At 40.7% G+C, this 17,815-nt stretch overlaps 1 pseudogene and 1 gene segment (V, D, J or C); one reads left to right on the forward strand and one right to left on the reverse strand.

Moving 5' to 3' along the window:
- Positions 1–114: 114 nt before the first annotated feature.
- Positions 115–11,049, reverse strand: LOC120732057 (annotated as a pseudogene).
- A 4,681-nt stretch (positions 11,050–15,730) lies between these two features.
- Positions 15,731–16,209, forward strand: LOC120732056 (the record flags this gene model as incomplete). The annotated part of the segment is given in 2 exon segments: positions 15,731–15,782; positions 15,890–16,209. Coding segments are annotated over 2 exon segments (372 nt in total), but the record flags the coding sequence as incomplete, so codon positions are not given.
- Positions 16,210–17,815: the final 1,606 nt, after the last annotated feature.

Consider the following 17,815-nt stretch of genomic DNA (forward strand, 5'->3'; position numbering starts at 1 on the left):
GATTTTTTTTATTCTTTAAAACTTTAAACAAACTTTAAACTTTAAACAAAGCAATGAAAAATGAGAGAAGGAATTGGAAAAAAAAAAAAAAACAGTGTGAAAGTAAGAACCAGCATGAAAGTCACATATAGTTCAGGACTGGGGACACTGGTCTCTCATCAGTGGCTCTGAGACCAGAGTCTGGAGCCCTGGGTGGCCTCACAGGTCACAGAGCCCACCTTCATCCAGTGGTCTGCAGGAGCCTCAGGGTGCTGCTCCCAGCTGTAGAGGCCGTCGTTCTCCTGCACCACGGGGCTCCTGCTCTCCTCCCAGCTGATGCTGCCACTGCCATCCACCTTCCAGGACAGACTCCAAGTCTGAGGGGAAGCCCTTGTTGGCCAGACACATGACTGTAGCCTCCCCTTGTTTCAGCTCCCTCACTGGAGGGACCCAGCACCTTCAGGCGGGGCGGGCATCACCTAGGAAACACCAATCAGCTTAGAGGACAGGAACCCCAATTTGATTTTCCTCCGTTAAGAAGTTTCTGTCAGGTGTTGTTTTCTGCTCCACCAGTCATTCACTCACACATTGTGTTCACTTCCCTTTAAGAAACCTCTCATGCATATGCACACAGAGAGAATCATCACACAGTTTGAGCTGAAATGTTCAAACTACACTGGAAATTCTTCATAATAAAAAACAGCTTGTTCTGGATAAGAAACTCAATACCACTACTTACCTCATGTGTGTTTTTTTATTGCTTACATGTTTTAAATGATATGATACAATAAGAACACCAGAGATCTTTATCTTCACTCTGTGCAGTTTAACTTTTTTCATTGGAAATTGTCCTGAGTGTCTGAATATTCATTTCCAAAGCTGACTTTGTTTCTTAGGACAAAATTATGAATAAAATAATTAATCAGTTACACAAAAAGTTTCCCAGCCTTTCATATTAAATGAAATTAAAGAAAAGAAAATTACATTAAAAAAAAAAAGCTCTACGGCTGACTTACTTCCAACTTGCAGTCTGGTTCCTCCACCAAAAGTCCACCACAGTGATACAAACTCATTGAGCCACCGTACAAAAACCTCTGACTGTAGAGAGACACGGCTCTCTGACTCTGTCAGACTGGATTAAAACTAAAAGCTCTCGAGACTTAACCAAGATATGTATATGTAAAATATCCTCAAGTCCACTCTGATGTTTTATATTGTGTTTAATATTCATTTTAACATTTATTCTGAAGCTAACTTTGTTTCTTCATGAAAATTTATCTAAAAACTATTTCCTGAGGTTTTTCTGGCACACTGAACAGAAAAGTTAAGATAACCACAAGAAAGAATTTGCTAAAGTAAATGAGGTTTAAGTTCGACTTACTTCCAACTTGCAGTCTGGTTCCTCCACCAAAAGTCCACCACAGTGATACAAACTCATGAGGCGCCGTACAAAAACCTCTGACTGTAGAGAGACACGGCTCTCTGACTCTGTTAGACTGAACTAAACCTACAAGCCCTCAAAATACAACTTCATCATCAGAACTAGAAATAATAATTAATAAGATGAAACATCCCAGATTTTCATTGGAAATTGTCCTGAGTGTCTGAATATTCATTTCCAAAGCTGACTTTGTCTTAGGACAAAATTTATGAATAAAATAATTAATCAGTTACATAAAAAGTTTCCTAGCCTTTCATATTAAATGAAATTAAAGAAAAGAAAATTACATTAAAAAAAAAAAGCTCTAAGGCTGACTTCTTCCAACATCCAGTCTGGTTCCTCACCGAACGTGTACCACAGTGATACAAACTCATTGAGGCGCCGTACAAAAACCTCTGACTGTAGAGAGACACGGCTCTCTGACTCTGAAACAAACAAACTCAACAATATGAATTCTTTAAATCAAATTTCATGACATATTAATATCATAATTTTTACATAAAAAAAACGAAACACAATAAAACTATATTCCAATAATCCAATTTGGTCATTTACATTATCAACTGTTAAGATACATCACTTTAATGCTTCCACTTCTTTCTCATAACTCTAAACATTAAATTTAATTTTCAAGCTACAATCACAAAACTTAAAACCAATCAGGTAAATCCTCACAAATGCATCAAAACAGTTTTTATGTTCTCTCACAAACACTTAGTGTCTTCAGATCGCGCACAGAACCAGTTAAAATGATAATACTGCTGAGCATTACACACTACGTCACAAAAACAGAAGCATGAAACTCAGGTCTTTGCCAGTCTGCACAGTTTGTCCTGTTATTCTACAAAACATATAAAATGTCAACCTAAACAGATGAATGATTCTGAGCAGGGCCTGCAGAGATGCTGGGAAGGGACGGGTGCTCAAAGTTCAAAAGGGCCACATGGAACCAGGCTGAATAACAAACAACACGGTTGCTGGTGAGGGGTTGCTGGCTGCTCCCTGCTGCAGATAGTGATGGAGGTCTTGGTTGCTTTGAGACTGTAGACAGTAAAAAGTCCACAGCAGAGATGGTAGCGATTAAAGAAGTGTTATGAGATGATAATAAAATGCAAAGATTGGTGACAGCGCTCGGAAGCATTAAACAACAAAACTGTGGGAAATGAACTCGGCTCTGCCTGTGAGTCACTCTCTTCCATCTCATCTGTCACTCTCCACTTGCTGTACATCTCAGAACAGGGCACACTCTGGTGTTTCATTAATCTATTATTTAATTATCCATACTTAAAAGCTCATGCACCTAATCCAAAATAAAGTAATGATAGAAAAATGTTATAGAACCAAAGCATTGTGTTTATTATTGTTTTTATGCTTGAGCACCTCTGCTATACAACAACTGGTACAGAGATTTCTAGAGATTTTGCAACTGGCTTTTGGGCTGTGTGGGGTCTCTCTCTTCCGGAAGATGATTGAATAAAGAATTATAAATGTTTGGACCACTCCTGAGTTGGGTTTTCTCTGTTCTATCATGGGGATGAAAAAATCAGGTTTAATAGACAGTAATATATGATGAGTAATAATTTAAAAATCCATACACATAAAACACACACACACACACACATACGGTGACATTTTATACCTTCTCCAGAATACTGTATATACTACGGCCACAAGTTTTCATCATGATGCTGATCCAGAATCCTTCCCTTATTATTTAATTCTAGTGCTATAAGTGTCATGGTCCTGGGTCATGTGACCCAGTGTTTTGTGTTAATTATTATTATCTTATGCTTTAGGTTATTCTGGTTATGTCTTTTGCTGTGATTTCTAGTTCCTAGGTTTGGTTCCCATGCTCCCTCTGTTCCAGTTCAGTCAGGTCTCTGTGTAAAGCCCGTGGCTGTGTCCCAATTCAGGGTCTGCACGCTTGAAGTACGCGCACTACGCGCACTACGGTGCGTACTATGAGTACGAGAAGTGCGGAAGTGAGAGGCTTGTGAAATGGGACGGTCTAGCCTGTGTCGCGCTGTTCAGGTTGCCTAGCAACCATGATACTAACCGCGAGAAACGTTACATACAGCTTTGTGTGACAGAAATGAAGGAGAAAAATGTCTTGTTGGTCATTCATTTCTTCACTCAAAGACAAGTATATCTGTGACAGTGTATATACAGATGTATTATATATGAGAAACAAATATTGTTCATTTAATATGTTGGCATTATTACATTTGGCTCAATGCTTACATATATGTGTAAAAAGAAAATGTACGAGCTGTGATACTGTGTCTGATAGAATGAAGAGTAGACTGATATAGGAAATATTCCGTTATTGGGTGAGAAAATCAGACCAATGTCATAACTGCGTTAAGTCATACAGAATAGATATCAGAGCCTAAACAGGCGGACTGCTGCTAAATGGGTCAAACTGGGCAGTAAAGTCTACAACACATAACATCCTTATAAGAAGTTTGATTGTAACAATAGATCAACTTAGCTCAGAATATATAAAGCATATAAACAGTTACAGCAACATGATGCAACAAACACAGCAGCTACTGATCCAAAATACTCAAAGCTTCATAGAACTGAAACCAACATTTATTTTAGCTCCATTCTGCTGCTGATACAGACTTAGGTTTCTGAACATTAAACTTGTTGCTGCCTTTCATAGTGTGTAACTTGAAGGCCCTGAGTACTTTTCTCCCACACTGAAAACACTGGGAGGATACATTATTTGAACATTACCTAATAAGACTGATTCAGGACAGACAGTTATGTTAAACTTTCACCTGTTGGAATAAAAGCTCACGCGCATCACAGCCATGTGCCTGAAGCTTGGGTCCTTCATTCATAACACCATGCAGCTTGCCTCAGAAACCGTGACAAAAGAATTATATTAGACTAAAAAATTAAAGTAATAAATATAAATAATGTATTGTGATGATTCATTTTTTTTTGACTATCCACTCTGTGCATAAGAAATGTTTAAAACTGTAGAGATACAATCATTTTGCTGCTGTAAGATCAGCATTTGTCATGTTTGAAATATTAATCTAATATAATGTGGTTTCTGGCACTTCTCCCCCTGCAACTTTGTGTCTTTGTCTCATTTTCTCTGTATCTCTTTGTACAACTTTATAGTGACAAAAAAAGGCTTTCTATTCTATTCTAACTTGCAATGTTTCTGTCAGTCAGATGATTTCCATAGAGAGGCACTTTGCATCAGCAGCACCATGCTCCAGTGCTCTGGGAGAGTTTATAGTCCTGAGAGTTGAACACTGGATGACTGACAGCTGTCCTTCATCACAACAGAAGCCACAGAAATCCTCCTCATCAAAAACATGACTTTGATCTGCGTCCTCATCTGGACTCTCCTCTGCTGCTGCTTCACAGGTAAAGTCCAGAGAATCAAACTCCTCTCCTCTATCAACATCTGTCCCTCTGAAATGAAGCCCACAAAACCATGAAGCTGCTTTATGTTTTTGTCTCTGTAGTCCTCAGAGTCCAGAGGACAGATAACAGTGACTCAGCCTGGAGCAGTGAGCTCTGCTGTGGGAGAAACTGTGAGCATCAAGTGTACGACCAGTCAGAATGTTATAACAAAAACCATTTTAGCCTGGTACCAACAGAAAGATGGAGGAGTTCCTAAACTGCTCATTTACTGATTCTAGCACTCGAGTATCAGGGATTCCAGATCGTTTTACAGGCAGTGGATCAAACTCTGACTTCACTCTGACCATCAGTGGAGTCCAGGCTGAAGATGCAGCAGTTTATTACTGTCAGAGTTTTCACTATCCTAACAGTCAGTGGGTGAGCACACAGTGAAAAACAGTCGTACAAAAACCTCCCTCAGTCAGACTGAACAGAAACTGAAGTGACTGCTGCAGCTGGAAGATACTGCAGAGACTGATACGTTCACTGAGGACACACACACACACACACACACAACACACACACACACACACACACTGTAGATCTCTTAAACAATACCATCATTTTTTGCACAGCAAGGAAAAGTGGAGAAAGTCTCGAGAAAACAATCTCTCATCTTGCAAAATTATTTCTCTGAAATGAAGCTGCACAAACCATGATGTGTACGATTATGATAAGAAAGCTGAGCAGTGTATTGAAAAAAGCTTGGCTATGACCTTTGAGCTCAGCTTGAAAATAGATCTGTGAAGGTTCTCAGTCATCCAGGTCCTCGTACTCTAAGGAGCCACCAAACCTACAAAATGTCTTTGGGGCAAGACATCGTTCCCTCAAAGCTACTCGAGGATGACAGTGTGGAAATAAGTGTTGCAGTCAGTTATTAATACTAGTCTTTATCTGGGTGTTGTCTGGGTCTGTGTTTCCACAAGCCCCGCTGGTTTAGAGACTTATTCATCATGAAGAAAACGAGACAGTCAGCGATCGATCGATTTATTTGCAATGGGAGGCCTCGTCGGTGTCTACCACAAAATGACCCCAACGACGGCCTCCGCTTGCTGCCTTTTATTGGAATTGTGTGTGTGTGTGTGTGTGTGGGTGTGTGTGTGTGTGGTGTGTGTGTGTGTGTGTGTGTGTGTGTGTGTAAGCTGGTGCCAGGAGTCCAGCGGTCCACCTAAACAAAAGGCTCTTATACTTAAACAGATACAGAGTAGGTGTCCTCCCATACTATATAAAGAAGGTACGACCTCACTCATGACCTTAGGATGTGTGTGCATGCCAGAACACTCTGGAAGAGTCTTTGCAGACTACCAAGGATCAGACCTCTATCATTATACAATTGATACCTCTAAGCATATATGATTATATGATAGAGCCCCTTTTTATGGCCTCTATCAACCCTCATCGCCTCACTTCAGGCATTCTTCCTGTGGGGGGAACACTTATGACTCCTCTATTGTCCTTTTTATCTCTGCAGAAAACCTTTCTCGGAAAGGGTATTGGATCCAGTTGTTTTACTGCTGTTATGATCCCACCTGTTGAATCACTTTAGCAGTCTTGTAGAAGTGGTCATGATGCAAATGACAACAACAATGACACAAAGGAAGACCCTCTTCAGATTGTCAAAGTATGCTTAGCACAGTGACACAGCATTAGGTGATGTTCATAGGAAATTGCCGTCGGTCATTCCCCATCACCACCCTAGCTTCTGGTTTCTGTGCTGCTCACAGAATCATGATGCCATCATTGAACTCCCTCTGTGCTGTCGATTGGAGCTTGGCACGCTCCCCTCACCCTCAGATGCCCGTCTGTAGTATTTTTTCTCTCTACTTTCTTTGCTAAATGTACCTGTATATTGTTTATATGATCTAAATATATTAACAATGAACAATTTCTTTTTGTTCTCAGATCAAATAAAACAATTCCATCTCAAATACTTTTTTTCCACATAATGAAAGTATTTGTGTAGAAATTAAAACTCTTTGCAAGTAAATTATTGTTTTATCATATATCCTGCGTAATTTAAAATACGAAAATATTAAAACCATACTAAATATAGAAGAATGTATTAAAACTATCACAGTAAAGCTCCTGTTAAGTAAAGGTGGTATGAATAATTTGTTTTACAGAGACGAGTAAAACTCTGAGTTTCAAGTCCTTTCACTCTAATTACCACTGGAGCAAAGCTAAGTTAGAAAAATTGAATGTAATGCAGGGCTGTAGAGTGCAACCAATTTGGTCGCAAGTGCGATTAAAAATAATCTCAGGTCGCAGCGGTACGACCAACTACTCGAGTAAAAATAAATAAATAAAATACTCTCTGCGACTCTGAAACTCTCCCTGTGGTCAACAACCGACACACATTATGCTCCTATCGTGGTCTAAACCAATCAGAGATAATCAGGGGTGGGACCTCTCTGATTGGTCGTAGTTCAGATATTTATGTAGTCCGTCTGTACGTTTGAACGTACAGGCAGATAGAGAGAGGTGAGTAGCTTGAATAAAGCGACATTGATTCATTAAATCCTAAATCGAGTTTTAAACATAAATATATTTTCCCAGAAACGCCGGACTCTCAGGTTAAAGATCACAAAAGTATTTTATCAACCACCAAACAGTAAATGAGAGCAGGTAAACGGATTCCACACAAAGACACACAGTGTAAACACACAGCGCGACCCGACGCATCAGAATCAGCTTTCTCTGCTTTCTCACACGACGGCACGTAGACGGACACGCCATCGGGCTGAAAGCCGACAGCTCACTGATTCTGATGCGTCGGGTCCGCGCTGTTTACGTCTTTTTTTGTGCTGATTCTGAGCTGCAGGTTTTGTCTCTCTCCAAGCAAAATTGACTGAACCAGCAGCAAAAGAAGCAACAAACTATGCTTCACATCTGATAAACATCGTCATGAATTCCCTCTTACTTTACTGTTTTGTTTCCAACAAGATAAAAATCACACTTCATGCACAGCTCTCTCTCTCTGTACTTCAAGAACAGTTTCCCGTCTCAAATCTCTGTTTTCTGCGTTATTTCTTCGCTTATTACCCACCAGTCTACCGTTGTTTACAGCGCTGTCAGCCTCTGTCTTTTTTTTTTCTTTTTTTCTTTTACTTCAATGACCTCGGACAAGAAAGCCTATTTTCTGCTGTTCAATACTGAAGAAATGTAAACTTTTTTAAAATTATGCAAAATTGCAGAATATGTTTAAGATTATCTGCTATAAAAATCCAGGCCAGGAATATCTCCTTCATGTTTTCTGTTTTTTATTCTCAGTTACTTTGACACATGGGCATTGTTAGGATTGATATTTTTTATATTGTCATTTGTGCTAAAATATATAGATATATAACCATTGCCTTTATGTGTCCTAATATGGCTATCATTATGAAGAAAAAGCCAGACAGTCAAAGGGGCTTTCTTTTCTTTACATTTACATCACGTACACTTATATAAGTTGGTTGGAGTTTTGAGCCATGGGTGACATGACTCAAAAAGGGGGGAGAAGATCATAAACAACTTGATCCAATTTCCTTTAAAAAACTTTTTCTGCAGTGACAACAGGAAAGGAGAGGAGTTGTAAATGCAGATGATTCACCAGGTGACTCTATCACCCCACAGGGTGTCTACAGTGAGAAGATGTGGGGGTTTGAAAGGGGTCATAAAGAGGAGTGTTGACCAGGCTACAGCTTTGAAGATAGCTGGAAGCCACATGGACAAACCAAAAACCAACGGATGTGTTTGAATGCCTATGTCTGCATACATTTGGATTGTAGTGGCATATTCTTTTGAGAACGTTGATTCTTGTTTTTGACTGTTGACATTCATTTGTTTCCTTGCAGGATGTAGTTTACTGTGTGTGAGATGAATGAGAAGTAGGATAATTGCTAAGCACTGTTTCGTACATGTATGAACTGTGAACTTTTGCAGCAGTAGGAAGTGAATGATGTGAGGAGCTGTGTGTGAATGAAGCCTATACTGAACTGTCAAACACAAGGGTGCATAAGTGGAAATTTAAGTACAAAGTTGACAAAAAGGGGGGACTGTTGGAGTCAAATTGTTAAATGTTGTCATTGTGTTACTTAAATGTGTAAGACTTAGTTCAAGCAGCATGGTCAAAGACATTCCTTTGTCTCTGACCACCTCTCCAGCCTGTTTGTTGGTGGGGGAGGCTGTAGTGTTTCATTATAGGGACATCCTATGTCAGGGTTCTGTTTTCTTGGTTAGTAAGCTTCCTGCTTTTATGACCCTTTTGATAAGCAGGAGGTCACACAAACGCACCACCAACAAACATACACACTCACATACACACAAACACACGTACTCGCACACACACACCCACACACACACGCAGTGTTTTAACCTTTTGTGACCATAGGGGGGTTTTACAACGAGTGGTGTTTGTGTTCTCAGAATAAAAAGCTGCAAGGAAGGCTGTTTATTTGATGCTGGCTAGCAGACAGGTGAGGAGCGTTTAGCTCCAAGAGCCTGGTTCCAACCAGCCTCCCTTGCTAGCAAGTAAAATTGCTGTTCATCTTGCTTCCTTGTCGTTAACGGGAATAAGTTTCTAAACCAGCGGGGCCTGTGGAAGCGCAGAGCAGCGATCACGGCGAAGCTGCTCTCCTCACCGATGCACGGCGGCGGGATTCCTCCAGATCGCTCGCTAACACTGTGGAGCATCAGCAGTGAGTCACGGATGTTAAAAAGCGTCTGTCGCTCATACACCAACAGGGAGTGGGTTTTCAAAGCTAGCAGGGACACCACTAAGAACACAATATGCAAACATTGCAGAACCGAGAGAAAGACGGCGTGCCATAACACCCGGTGCCATCTCTGCATTCTTATGGCCAAAGAGTGCCAAAGCACTTTAAGCACAAGAACAAGATTGTTAGTTAATCATTTACAAATCAATATTGTCTGTATGGACAGCAATTTCCCCCCAAAAAAGGGCACATGTACAACCGCGGTGTTAAGCGATGCGGTTGAAAAAGTGGCGCACCAGTGCAACCAAGGCAAAAAGTTATTCTAGAGCCCTGTAATGTTAAAGATAATTAGAACATGAAGCCACTGCTTAGCTTAACTGAAAACAATTCTGGGATTTGTTTTTTGAACTTTAGCATCACAGTTGAACAAATGAAACACCAGGAGAATAACAAAGTGAAAGATGAAACATCGACCAAATCATTTTAACAATGTTCATGTTTGAAATTATACAGCTTGATAAAAACAGGATGACTTTATTTGCACAACAAGATCATGTGAGTTGATAAGAAGGTTCGTTTTTGGTATAGAGGAGTTTATTTGTTTTGGATGTGAGCAATGCCAAAACAAGAAAACAGGTCCTTATGTTCCCCAATCTTCCCAAACAGAAAATGAAAAGTAAACCAAAGACGAGTTTCTAAGCAATGCTCTTAACCAGGAAACAAGTGTTTCAACAAAAATGGCCTTTCACTCCTTAACTGCTGCAAGGTTTACATTTTACTGTTTACACTGCACAAGTTTACTCTCACAAATTAAACCCTTTTTGGGTGAAAGAAAGATGGAGGACCTGTACTACTGTGTGTGTGTGTGTGTGTGTGTGTGTGTGTGTGTGTGTGTGTGTGTGTGTGTGTGTGTGTGTGTGTCCTCAGTGAACTGTATCAGTCTCTGCAGTATCTTCCAGCTGCAGCAGTCACTTCAGTTTCTGTTCAGTCTGACTGAGGGAGGTTTTTGTACGACTGTTTTTCACTGTGTGAACACATACTGACTGTTAGGATAGTGATAACTCTGACAGTAATAAACTGCTGCATCTTCAGCCTGGACTCCACTGATGGTCAGAGTGAAGTCAGAGTTTGATCCACTGCCTGTAAAACGAGCTGGAATCCCTGATACTCGAGTGCTAGCATAGTAAATGAGCAGTTTAGGAACTCCTCCATCTTTCTGTTGGTACCAGTGTAAGTAGTTGTTGTTATAAACATTCTGACTGGTCGTACACTTGATGCTCACAGATCCTCCCACAGCAGAGCTCACTGCTCCAGGCTGAGTCACTGTGATCTGTCCTCTGGACTCTGAGGATACAGAGACAAAAACATAAAGCAGCTTCATGGTTTTGTGGGCTTCATTTCAGAGGGACAGATGTTGATAGAGGAGAGGAGTTTGATTCTCTGGACTTTACCTGTGAAGCAGCAGCAGAGGAGAGTCCAGATGAGGACGCAGATCAAAGTCATGTTTTTGATGAGGAGGATTTCTGTGGCTTCTGTTGTGATGAAGGACAGCTGTCAGTCATCCAGTGTTCAACTCTCAGGACTATAAACTCTCCCAGAGCACTGGAGCATGGTGCTGCTGATGCAAAGTGCCTCTCTATGGAAATCATCTGACTGACTCCAGCACGACTCGTTTAAAAAGAGTTTTTCACAGCATATTTGGAATGTGACTCAACTGAACACTGTAGATTCATAGACAGGTAACAAATAAAGAAAAACTCGACCCCTACAATGAAGTGATGTGAAAGCTGTGTAAATTTGAGCAGATGTGTTAGAGCTCACGTTTATCCTCCAGTATCATCACCATCATTGACACTGAATGTGGGGACATAATCAAAATCGTAATTATAATACTTTTAAATAAAAAAACTGGAGAATCCGTACCAAAGAGCACTGAAGCTTTTATATTCGGTGTTAACTCAACAATGTAAACAAACACTTTTTCAGTTTTCGCTCTTTTGTTGTGACATATCTCACTTTGTCACTGCAGAATAATGTCATAGAAATATAATCAACAAAGTCTGCAGACACGATGAGCCAACACCTTTTTAATTCCCAAGCAGTTGAGGGAGAGACGACATTCAGTGGGGCACTGATACGTGTCTCTAAAGATGAATAGCAGCCCTGTTTAACCCTTTAAAGCCGGTCGGAGCGGACACGCTCCAATTTGCGTAACTATTTTTAAATCCCGGTAGCACTGCAACCACGTAAGCTAGCGCAATAATTTTTTTTGCATATGAAACCGGAGGAGTTGTACTTACATCTTATGCCATCAGCTTGTCCTAGGTCACAGTTTCCTTCCACATAAAGCTTTGCAAAAACTGCATAAAAAGCACTTGCAGCAACAAAAACATAATATTCCAGAAACACGCTTCGCCGATCCGATCAGCTGTTTGTAACACTTCCTACGTCCATCAGCGTGAACTATCACATGTCCTCCATGTCCTGCCCGAAACCGGAAGTGACGTCATTTTGCGGAAATGTAGTTTTTTTTTACCATCGTGGCCTTATGAGCCTATACTTGTGTTTTTAAAAGTTATGTTTGACTTTATGACTTTCTGTGTCGTTTCTGGGATGCTGAGGACTCATATTGCACTGCTGGAAATAGTTTATTTTGATGCAGGGAGCTGGAAGCATGTAAATATAATAATAACCACAGCAGCCAAACAGAGAGCCTGACGAGCCCAGTTGTAAGTAAGCTATTAAGACTCGACTGGACACTGTGTTCGTGTTTTCCTCCGAAACAATAAGTTCTGCTGGAGCAGCCTTTCAACGCCTCTCTCTGTCTCTTACAAAGTTGACCCAGACAACAAAGTAAAGCTAGTTTTCAGCTACGAGCCCGACACGAACCCGACGGATTAGCCAGAGGTCCCTTTACTACGGTTTGGAGCTGCGGACCTGTTTTATATATGCGTTTGCAGATCACTGCAAAAAGTGCAGCCTTACCTAATGTCCACCTACTGTTACTCATTTATATTAAGATGTAAAAATCGAGTTGTTATTGGTACGGCGAGTAGCCTTCAGTAACAGTAATAAATCACATTCACGTAGTTGTAAAAAGCATGATCATATATTAAGTAATCCAAAGTATTCAGAATACGTTACAAAATACATTTTGGGGCATGTAATCTGTAGTGGAATACATTTTAAAAGTAACCTTCCCAACACTGCAGACACTACATCACCAAACAGAAAGTGACCTGTTCAGGGCATGAAACCGAAGTCTTTCCAGCCTCACAGGTTGTCCTGTTATAAAAATATCAAATTAAAACAGAGATGAATGATTCTGCGCTGTGGTCATGTTTAACTTTTGCATCCTGTGGTCAGCATCATGCATCAATGTGAATCACTGCAAGTTTTTTTGTACTGAGTTTTACAAAACTCTAAAATAGGTTTTGCAAATTGTACCTTTCCTCTGATTTTTTTTAATGTCTTTCATTTTTGACGCCATGTTCAAATGTGCAGGTTCTTTTTTGGGGGAAGTCTTTTCTATTCTGTCCTGTTGCTTACGCGGTTCTTTGATTTGGTGACAGGTAAGTTTCTAAAACTTTCTAAGTTTCTAAGACTGGATTAGACTTTGCCAGTAAAACATTTAAAAGGTCAAAAACAGTTAAAAGATGAAGTTTTTTCAGCATGACTGGAAGAGAAAATTACAAAGGAGAAAAACTGATCTGATGCAAATCACAACATCTGTCAAAGATGGTGGAGACAAAGTTATGGCACTGATGGTTTTGGCTGTAAGTGTAGCTGGGCCACTGGTATTTACTGATAATGTTACTGCTGATAGAGGTAGCATGTCACAATCTGGGAGGCAGATCGTCTGGAGGAGGATTTGGACCCAAACGCAAGCACGGACGACAGCGTAGCTGTGAGCAAGTTTATTAACAATGAAAGGCAAAGGGAGGTTTGGAGTCTTCTCTCACCCCCATTCTCTGCGGCCTGCTGGAGCGGGGGGGCTAGGAGGAGGAGTTGGCCGTCCGACTGCGGTCTGGAGTGTGGGGCCTCCCTGCTGCTACGGAGTCGGGGCGGTCTGCCTCTCCCCACCGCAGGGAAAAGGGTAACACCACCTGGGTCTGGGTGCAGTTCCCCCCTCCAGGGGCAAGGGTACCTAGACCCGGTTTGTAGAGTACGCTTGGGGAGTGTGATCGTGTGTACAGCGTCTCTTTATGTCTGTCTCCACGTTGGTTGAGTGTGGAGTAAGTGCATATGAGAGCATGAGGGTGGGAATGGATGTTTGTGTCTGTGTGTGCCTGTATGTCTGTGTCTATATGTCAGGTCGGGTATCAGACGCCACCTCTCTGGGGACATCTCAGGCCCTCCAAGGTTTGGAGGCCTATCTCCCCCTACCACCACTTCCCCTGCCAGTGGCGGACTCCCTCAGACATCGGTGTGTTGGTGGTTCTTTGTGTCTGGGGATGGGCGTCCGGGTACACACCGGCTCACTCCTTGGCGGCCGCTTATCGGGGCCTGGAGCCTGGGGCTCGCTCGGGCCACTTCGGAGGTGAGGTGCCCCCGGCCTCTCGGCCTGGGGCTCGGTCACTCAGGCATGGCTGGCTGCCGGGGGAGCTCACGGGCGCGTCACTGCAACTCCCCCTGGCTTCTGCTCCGCGGCTGCTGAGTGACCCCTCATCTGGGACTCTCCTCAGCTCTTACTGGGACAGTGGCGCGGCTGCCCCTCTGTTGGTCTTCCTTGGTCTCTTGTGTTCTGGGAGCCTCTGGATGTCTGGAGTTTTGATCTCCTCCATACCTGCTTCATGCCCTGGAGGACGGGGCTGTGGCCCCCCCACACCCTCTAGCAGATCATTACATGAAGGAACCTTTTAAAAAAACAAGCGCGTCCATGCTCACAGGTGTACACACGGGTGATCACACCCACAAACGACACCCTTTTTGGCTCCTACCTCAAAGCACACTGTGTTCTGTTGATCTTATGTGCTGCACAATAATGTTTAATATTTAGTATTTACTGTCATATTCCCATATATCATTGTGATGTTGTTTATTCTATTACTCTTGTTCTCTTCTGCTTGTTTTCTTTTTTCTTTCTCAGCAGGTGACCCAGGTGATCGATAGATGCATTTTCTTTTTCTTTTTTTTTTTTCTTTTTCTGCCCATTCTGTTGGTTTTTGTTTTTTGCCCTTCTCCCCCGTCCCTCTTCTCAGCTGTTTCTCTTTCCCTCTTTCTTTCTCCCCTTCTTTCCCCCAGTCAAGTCTGTCCCGTATTCAGTAAGTGAAAATAAAATAAACAATAAAAGGTGAATCAAATGGACCATTACAGCAAGGCTGGGATGGTCAATTTGGTAAAGTAAATCCGTTGGGCATCTTTCTTTGCCTTTAGACAATAATTCTGATGCAAAAGAGCCAAACGGGACAAGCAAAAAAAAAAAAAAAAATTTTTTTCTAAAACTTCTTTCAGGGTGAAGATTCTCTGAAACTCTGTTCATGTGTTTGAGTAGACAAGTACAACATTTCTTTTCTTCTTCTTTTTTTAAGTGAACAAGAGGAAATCAGATTTTGTCTTACAAGGACGAATGTCTGAGCCTTTATCTTCAGACATTGTTTGCATGTTTTGTTGGCATTTGGCAACACTTGGGGTTATATCACAAAGTACTGCTCTGGTTTGATCATGAAACATTTTCTTGCCTTTCTCAGTCAATGAACATGTTTTTGTAAAAGATTGCAGAAAATACCCAGATTTAAAAATCCCACACATCCATCAATGTGTGGATGTGTCCTAAAACACAAGAAAGAAAACATTTTCATACACTCAAAAGTATTTCTATACAAAATATAAACAACATTTCAAACCAATTTTTTTTAATTGATTTATGACCTGAACAAGATAAAGACAACTTAACTATTCAAAGAAGAAAAAGGAAATATCATTTCCAAATAATCAGTCTTTTTGAAATAATTTACAGTAAACATTGTGAAAAACTGACTGATTAATTGATAAACAGCATCGACTATTTGATCCAACTACTTGTTGTTTTCAGTCAGATCATTTCCATAGAGAGGCACTTTGCATCAGCAGCACCATGCTCCAGTGCTCTGGGAGAGTTTATAGTCCTGAGAGTTGAACACTGGATGACTGACAGCTGTCCTTCATCACAACAGAAGCCACAGAAATCCTCCTCATCAAAAACATGACTTTGATCTGCGTCCTCATCTGGACTCTCCTCTGCTGCTGCTTCACAGGTAAAGTCCAGAGAATCAAACTCCTCTCCTCTATCAACATCTGTCCCTCTGAAGTGAAGCCCAGAAAACCATGAAGCTGCTTTATGTTTTTGTCTCTGTGTCCTCAGAGTCCAGAGGACAGATCACAGTGACTCAGCCTGGAGCAGTGAGCTCTGCTGTGGGAGGAACTGTGAGCATCAAGTGTACGACCAGTCAGGATGTTCATGTTTCTGGCAGCTCTCACTGTTTAGCCTGGTACCAACAGAAAGATGGAGGAGTTCATAAACTGCTCATTTACCTTGCTAGCACTCGAGCATCAGGGATTCCAGCTCGTTTTACAGGCAGTGGATCAAACTCTGACTTCACTCTGACCATCAGTGGAGTCCAGGCTGAAGATGCAGCAGTTTATTACTGTCAGAGTCAGCACTATCCTAACAGTCAGTGGGTGTTCACACAGTGAAAAACAGTCGTACAAAAACCTCCCTCAGTCAGACTGAACAGAAACTGAACTGACTGCTGCAGCTGGAAGATACTGCAGAGACTGATACAGTTCACTGAGGACACACACACACACACACACACACACACACACACACACACACACACACACACACACACACACACAGTGATAGAGTGAAAATGTTATTGTTGTTATTGGAAATCTATCTGTATCTCAGTCAATCAAATTTTGACCTTTGACCTCTGCTTCATAGCAGCTCAAATACATGTGAACCAGTTCCTGAATTTTGCTCATTATGAAAACATTTCTTAAAGAAAGAGAAAAAAACACAATAAATCACCAAAATCAGTGAGTCACAATTGTCTGCATAACTTATAAAAATACTTCCAATAGAAACTTTAAGTCCAGTTTTCTCAGGTTTGTAGATTTTTTTCTTTTTTGCTGCTCAATACTAGTCTGATAACTTTGTCTTTGACATTATGTTACAAATACCTATCTATATTACACCTGGCAAAATAGCACAATTAATATACAATGTGAAAACTACCACAGTACATACCAAAGTTCACTATCAGTCCATTTGCTGCACTCTTCATGTAATAATGCAAATATTTATTGTGATGCTTTCAGCAAGAAGGGAGAAACAAGTTAAACGTGACAGACAGTTTATGTTATGATTACAGTTGATTTGATTTATATTAGGATTACAGTTGATTTTACAGTTGATGATTACAGATGATTACAGTTTATAATATTTACACATCACCTTGTTTTCAGTTTGACAGAAATATTAATATAAAATTTAAAATTTATGCAAACCTGGTTTAGTAAGTTTCCACTGGGAATATTCATATTACTATATGAATACAACATCTTTGTGATGTTAACATTCACCCTTATGGATATTTAATTTTTACAATCAGTGTAAACGTAATTTCAAATTCCAGTCTGTTTCCTGCACCAGTTATGTTGGTTACAGTGCTCCAGTACAAACAGTAACAAAAGCAGACAACACAAAAAGTAAGAAATAGCACAATATATATAATCTATACATATATATAAGTCATGATCACTGTTTACTCACTATTGTTTTGAACAAATAGTTCCATTATTTAACTGTAACACTGCAGCATATATTAAGAGATACTTATTAAAGCACAAAGTAACTAAACATTATGCCGGTAACACAAGTTTGATTGCTTGCAAGCTTCTGCACAGACAGCATGCTAATGCTAAACTAATCAAGAATCCAGGGTGATGTTAAGCTAAGTGAGTGGATAGTATAGGGATTTATATTGGCATGAGGGACTGTAGCCTATAAGTTCTTATTGTTAAATGATAGTTATGAGATGGTGTGTTTCAGGTGATTTTACAGAAAAACACCAAAATAATGTACTGCATTACTTTAAAAAAGTACTCTGCATAATAGAATACTTTAAGATACCTACCTCAACACTGATCATTTGACTCATTCTTATATTGTGCTTTTCTACTCCACCTGAGAACTCAAATTGCTTTATATAACAAGCTACAACATGCTGAAACATTCATTAAACAGCATGCAATGACTTTGCATGAATAACGGCGGTGTCGC

Source organism: Simochromis diagramma, unplaced genomic scaffold (assembly GCF_900408965.1).
Source record: "Simochromis diagramma unplaced genomic scaffold, fSimDia1.1 OVJJ01000241.1, whole genome shotgun sequence".
Taxonomy (NCBI): Eukaryota; Metazoa; Chordata; class Actinopteri; order Cichliformes; family Cichlidae; genus Simochromis; species Simochromis diagramma.